The 6,605-nt window shown below is 39.0% G+C and overlaps 1 protein-coding gene across 1 annotated transcript; it reads right to left on the bottom strand.

Annotated features, from left to right (window-relative positions):
• Nucleotides 1-1,032: 1,032 nt before the first annotated feature.
• LOC128540814 (elongin-B-like) lies at nucleotides 1,033-4,911 on the bottom strand. Its single transcript, XM_053510797.1, has 4 exons — nucleotides 4,827-4,911; nucleotides 2,964-3,098; nucleotides 1,836-1,944; nucleotides 1,033-1,711 (listed from the first exon to the last, which is right to left on the bottom strand). The coding sequence occupies exons 1-4, from the start codon at nucleotides 4,827-4,829 to the stop codon at nucleotides 1,599-1,601; spliced, it is 360 nt and encodes a 119-aa protein (XP_053366772.1). The 5' UTR covers nucleotides 4,830-4,911; the 3' UTR covers nucleotides 1,033-1,598.
• Nucleotides 4,912-6,605: the final 1,694 nt, after the last annotated feature.

Raw genomic sequence — 6,605 nt, 5'->3', positions numbered from 1 at the left:
AGACTTTACTTTATTTGCCCACTCTTCTTTGCAGAAGAGTTTAATTTCATGGTGTCTGTTTGTGGACTGTAGACTTCGAACCATTCCACGGATTTTCAATACAAAATCAGAATGAGGCCAAGGGTGACGGTACTGAGGGAAAAACTCCCTGAGATGGTAATAGGAAGAAACCTTGAAAGGAACCAGACTCAACAGGGAACCCATCCTCATCTGGGTGAAAACAGATAGCAGGGATTGATCTGCACTCATACTGTGTGTTAGGAGGCTGGACGTTCAGTATAACAGAAGATGTGGAAAAGTTCATATGGAGTCCAGTTCGTTATTGGAGACTCAATACAAAACTGTAGAAAATACCAGTCCTGAGCTATTGAGTGCATCAGCCGAGGTCCTCAATGTAATCATCAACTTCAGGGAGAAAATGCTCCAATATATGGACAAAAGTACTTGTCCAATCCTTTTAATTATTAAATTCAGGTGTTTTAATCAATCAGATGAAGGAAAAAAAATTGAAAGGGAATCTTAATGCTTTATCACACCAAGACATCTGGGACAATGCTTTTTATTAACTTTGTGTCTACAGTTTGGGGAAGGCCAATTTCTTTTCCCACATGACTCCGCCCCATTGCACAATGTAAAGACTACTGGCCCATACACAGAGCCCTGACCTCAACCCTCTCGAGCACCTTTGGGATGAACTGGAACAGAGATTGTGAGCCAGGCCTTATCGTCCAACATCAGTGCCTGACCTCATAAAGGCTCTGCAGAATGAATGGGCACGAATTCCCACAGAAACTCTCCAACATCTTGTGGATGCTCTTCCAAGAAGAGTGACCAACTACATATTGAAGTATGACGTATATTTGGATATGATGTCATTGCAGGGTTAGGGATATACTTCAGACATCACCTGGCGACACGCCTACCTGAGCAGCGAGACACTGTGTAGTTAATACCATGGTGTTTCAGAGAGTCCACATGCTTTCTTCATGAGCAAAGGCACCATTTACATTAAAGAAACACAACACACCAGAATAAAATTCAAACCTTTATTATCAGTGCCCAAAAGGGTTGCTTAATTCATAATAATAAAAAAAGAAAAAAAAAAAAGTAAAGATAAATTACATAATGCACTATGGATGCAGGCTCGAGTGAAAAAAATGCGCCGTACTTCCCGCATGCGTCTCTCTCGAACATCACAATCTCTCTCTCACTGCAAAACACAAGAGCTGCTTTCTTTGTTTTAATGAACACTAACAACACAAAAGTCTTTATACTGCAAAAAACAAGCCGTGTTCAGTTTTAAAGAAGGGGTGAGAATATGTGTGTGTGTGTGTGTGTGTGTGTGTCAGACACAGCAAAGGGGAAATGAGTATCAGTCCAGAGTTAATAGGGGATTTAATAAGCTAGGTGATGATGTTTCTGTGTGTGTGTGTGTGGGTGTGTGTGTGTGTTGGGAACGGGGGTGTCAGCTGTGTCCTGTTTTTGGTTTCTGAAACCCCTAACCCCTTCTGAGTGTTCAGTCCGGGTGGAACCTCCTGGTAACGGAGGGGCAGATCTCTTCTCCTCCTCCTGCGGCGGTGTGTTGTTGGTGTGTGTGTTTACTGCACCGACTGCTCGTTGGTCGTGCTGCCCGAATCCTGAGGCTTCATCACGTCAGGAAGCTCTGGAGGATTCGAGAACGGATCCACTTGGAGCGGCTCGAACGCATCGGCTGCACATGCACACACACAGAAAGGGACACTTAGATTAATGCTCCTTTGATTCAATTTTTAAAACACTTTTGCTTCAGTATTGTATGAACATTCGCTTTCATGTGACGGCTTGTGACATCGTACCGCTGATCCGGAAGGCGAGTCCAACTGTAGCGGGAGCCTGAGGTCTGGCTGTCTGATTAGTGAAGCCACAATCTCCCAGTGTTTTACCGTCGTCTAGCAGCTGATCATCCTGTAACACACACACACAGAGATAACACAACGTAGTCAAGGTTAACACACTTGGATTTATTAGTTATTAATCAAGTCACGTTCTCACAGAGGGCTGCGTCTCAAACCGCACAGACATTACTGAGAGCAGCGTGCATTATACTTAACATATAAGAAACATTAATGAGTGCATTTTAATTTTTTTAACAGACCTAAATACTAATAAAAAGGTGATTATGTTAATTAGTATGTGGTGAATATTAATAAGAGCCTAGTTAGAGTTAATGAGTATGGGGTGAATATTGGAGTCTCATGAATATTAAGGAGTGTGGTGAATATTCATTTTCTTTCCCGTCTTTATTAATTTTCTTTATTGCATGTTTTAATCATTTATTTGTGTATTAAATCCTTACCACTGACCGTTGAATTTATCAATTCAGTTCAAATATTCCAGTGGCTTGTTAGTTGTATTCATGTTCATAATTTAAAAAAGAAAGAAAAAGGACCTCTATCTTCACATTTCAGTTTTTCTTCTAGACCTCCAGTTAATTTCATGAGATGGTAATTAAGAGCATAAACATTTCCTTAAACAGTGGATTTTCACACACACACACGACTGTCAATAATGAATGCAACATTACGGTGCTGCTTGCGATGTTACGATCTAGTTGCTGCACAGATTTTTCCACTAGAGGGCAGTACAATGAGTCCTTAAATCAGGCTTCATAAAATAAACCTTTTGTTAAAACTTTTTCCTGAAGAAGCCCCGACACCTACATAAGGCGTCACCTCACCATAACTAGTGAATATTAAAGAGAGGATGATTATCTTAATGAGTCCGTCAATATACACACAGTACTATTAATATTAATGAGTCAACAGTGATTGCTAATGAGCGCAGGGTAAATATTATTGAGTGCATAATGATACTAGATCATAGTGAACGTCATCAGCAGTAGTAGTAGTAGTTACACCCTGAGCGTGTGCACGTTTTTGGTTTGAACCCCGGTTGCTAATGGCGTAAATGTAAACGACCCGGACCTTGTAAAGTCTCTGGTCCTCGGGCGGTCTCTTCAGGATTCCCTCAACGATGCGTTTCAGCTCGTGAACTGTCGTGGACTCCTTGGCATCAGTGAAGATGGTCGTCTTATGACGCCGGATCATTAAAAACACGTCCTGAAGAGAGAAAATGCACAAAACATAAAATGGTGAGGATAAAGAACCACCAATCATTTTAACCAAAATCAACAGCAGCTTAGTGACCTGGATAAACTCAGAGTGTAGTGAAGGGCTTTAAGAGACAGTCCGGAGGTGTGTAAACACAGCCTGAAGTAGTGACATTGTACAGCAGCAAGGAGATAAAAACAATTGTGTGAAGATCACAGCATAAACTTCTGAGCTCTAGACATCATCACAGAGTTTGTAAACAGCTGAGTAATCCAAAAACTCTAGTACGAGCTGCTGAACTCCTGACGCTCATTCTGAGCACTTCACTCGCCTCAGGAGGCGCAGGTAATAATCCTGAGTAATAATCGTCGCGGAAAGATTTTCATCCTTGTTTATCACCCTCAAACTCAGGACCCGCACTGAGGAACCATTCTAGAGGTTAATAATAACTTAAATACGCATCCAGCTCTAGACTGTTTCTGGTGATCTCCAGAGCACAGTTCCTGAGTTATTTCTACGGTGAATTATTAATAAGAGCATGATTAATATTAATGAGTACAGGCTAAATATTAATGAGAGGAGCCATAAATTAAGATTAAGTGAGGTTTAATGTCGATTTAGTTCATATTTTACTTCATTTACATGTCTTTTCTAAAGGCGTTGATTGTTTTTTATATGCAAAAATTGGATATATAATAATGGTAATATTTTCAGGTGGCTGGAACGGATTATCTGCATTTTCATTATTTCCTTTGGGGCAACGCGTTTCACAATACGAAATTTCACACTGAGAACTCGCCTCCGGAACGGATTACATTCGTATGCCGAGGTACCGCTGTATATATTGGCGTGTGACCGCGGCTCCACTCCACTGACTGCGAGATCAACTCGCTGACGTTAATCATGCCGCTCTGATGTTTTATCAGATGTATTATTACCTCACAGTTTGACATACAGACTGATGATGACGCTGCCTAGTGCACTCCTGTACAAACAACACTCACCCAATACAAACTTACTTTCTGTTTCATATATAGACATACAATATATATACTTCAAACATTAACGTGACTCTACTATTTGATTTTGTATATTTTTATGTTTATACTTTTGTCTTTCTGTTAAAGTTTTAATCTCCTTTTAAGGACTTTACACAGAATTAGCCCTTTATAACTCCCTTTGGGGGGGGGGGGGTGCGCCTGAGGTAACCCCCCCTCCCCCTCGCGTTAGCTTTATGCTAAAGCGGCCCTGTGCGCTGGAACAATGATCAGAAAACACGACAAAAATAAACAAGTTTACTGACGAAAATGAATAAATAAATAAATGTGAAGAAAGTTAATTATTTTTTCTCCACAGAACGTGTGCGGTTAATGCCGAATCACGTTTCTATAAACACCACACAACACACAGCGAGCTCACGAGCCTATAGCCTTCAGCTAACTCGGTGCGGCTCCGTCCCAAATCACCGCTTCAGGAATATCGAGTGCACTACGTTACCCACCTAGACATCCTCTCATACGCCATTTTAAGCAAACAAGCGTAGGGACTGACTGGACATTTGAGATTCGGCCATTTTGAAAGCAACAAACGCCGTATCTTTATGCCGTATAAAACGACGAGAATTTCATTTTATTTTCTGTTTAAGAGTCCATTAACAGTTCAAACTCGAGGAACGACCTGAATAAACCCTAGAATTTGTTTTAATTAAACACTCTGATCTCGCTAGGGTTTACTCACCATTTCTGAAGTTGTGTTGCACCATTCACCGCCCCACTCCTCCGCAATCCCACAATGCACCGCCGCGTCATGACGTCATTTACGCGCAGCCCCGTAGTTACCAAAAACACACTTATGCAGGTTTATGTCTGTTCAAAGTGATTTATGGGCAATATCTGACTTTGAACATACCACTTATATAAAGTGAAAGTCCAGAAAGGATACGTTTATTAATATTTTATGTATATTAAAATGCAGTAGTTATTTATTAGGGCCCAAGCGCTATGACAGCATCCCTATGACGTCATAGTGTGTGAAGGGCACTCTTGTTAGGGCTTAAGCATAATGACATCAGGCCTATTATGTCATAATGTGTGAAGGGCCCTACTGTTTTTCTAAGGATTATTATTATTATGGCCCAAGCACTATGACCTCACCACTATGATGTCATAGTTATGGTGAAAAAGGGAAAAAAAGAACAGATACTTTAATACTTGAATTCATCAATCAAATTCTCAATTATATGATCCATGTGTAGGACAAAGTTTTGTTTCCAGTTACATAGACCCTCAACAGTTCACCTGTGATGTTTAAAAGCAGAAGTGTGTATCATTGTTAGGCTTACATTGGTTAAATTACTTCGTTAGTGGAACATACTTACATCTAAGGCTTATGTTTCATATGTGGAAAATAATGTTTGTCAAACATGGATTTAACTTAGTTTTCTGGTTTAATATTTGCACAGACGTCCCTATATAACAATATAATTTATTGTGCAGAAATTATTTTACATGGTTGAAATGCCTGTTTTTGTCAAAGTCTCCATTATTGTAGAATTTTCTGTGCTCCAGGTTAGAACACAGTGCCCTCACTTTGAGGTTCTTTGTCCTTGAACATTTCATACACAAATTCATATACAAATGAATTTGCAATCGATCCAGTTATTGTGTCCCTCCTCAGTAGTATCACCCCAAAACATGGTCCTGTAGTCTGATTTTAGTGCCTAGTGTAAATCTTCTTTTTTTAATTATTAATGGGCAAAAACATAGATGTTTATTTTTTTTAGTAATAATTTTAGGGTTGCTACCATTAGGGGCAGATATTCTTGCCACAATGCAGAACAAACAGGTTTAAAAGGTCATTTTTTATTTCTGTTGTTATCAGTGTGTGGTCAATGACAAGCTGTAATTATAATATAGGTGTATGATATAATATATAGTGAATAATAAATAATATAGTTTATTTTAACTCCTTGACATACTGGGGGAAAAAAGTAAAATAGTACTATAGATCTTTAAGTTCTAACATTTGACCATCATTTGGAAAACTAGAACAAAAACATAAAAAAGAGAGAAAAAGTTAGACATTGGCGATCAGTCCATTTTCTGTATTTATAGAATGTATTAATTACAATAGTAAAAGATAGTAAAGTATAGTATGCATTATAAGTGTAATATGGTATAAAGTGAAATGTACAGTACTGTGCAAAAAAACGCTTTCAATGATGTAAATTTTAATTATTAACGTTAATCCATTTACAAAATGCAAAGTGACTACCCTTTGGCTTTAAACCAACATCAATTCTTACACATACACTTACACTTGCACAACGTCACAGGATTTTTAGGATTAGAGTCACCCCAAACATACAGCCAATGTTATTAATTAATACCATTCTTCAGCATAGAGAAGAACAAGGAGTCCTGAAAGTGAGAGACGTGATAGAGCAGATATGTGACTCAGTATACTGCCTAATCCTCGCAAATCCTAAACAGTATAGACAATACATATATATATACA

This window comes from Clarias gariepinus, chromosome 14 (genome assembly GCF_024256425.1).
Source record: "Clarias gariepinus isolate MV-2021 ecotype Netherlands chromosome 14, CGAR_prim_01v2, whole genome shotgun sequence".
Classification (NCBI taxonomy): domain Eukaryota; kingdom Metazoa; phylum Chordata; class Actinopteri; order Siluriformes; family Clariidae; genus Clarias; species Clarias gariepinus.
Note: the sequence above shows the minus strand (reverse complement) of the source record. Positions and strands in the feature narration are given on the sequence as shown.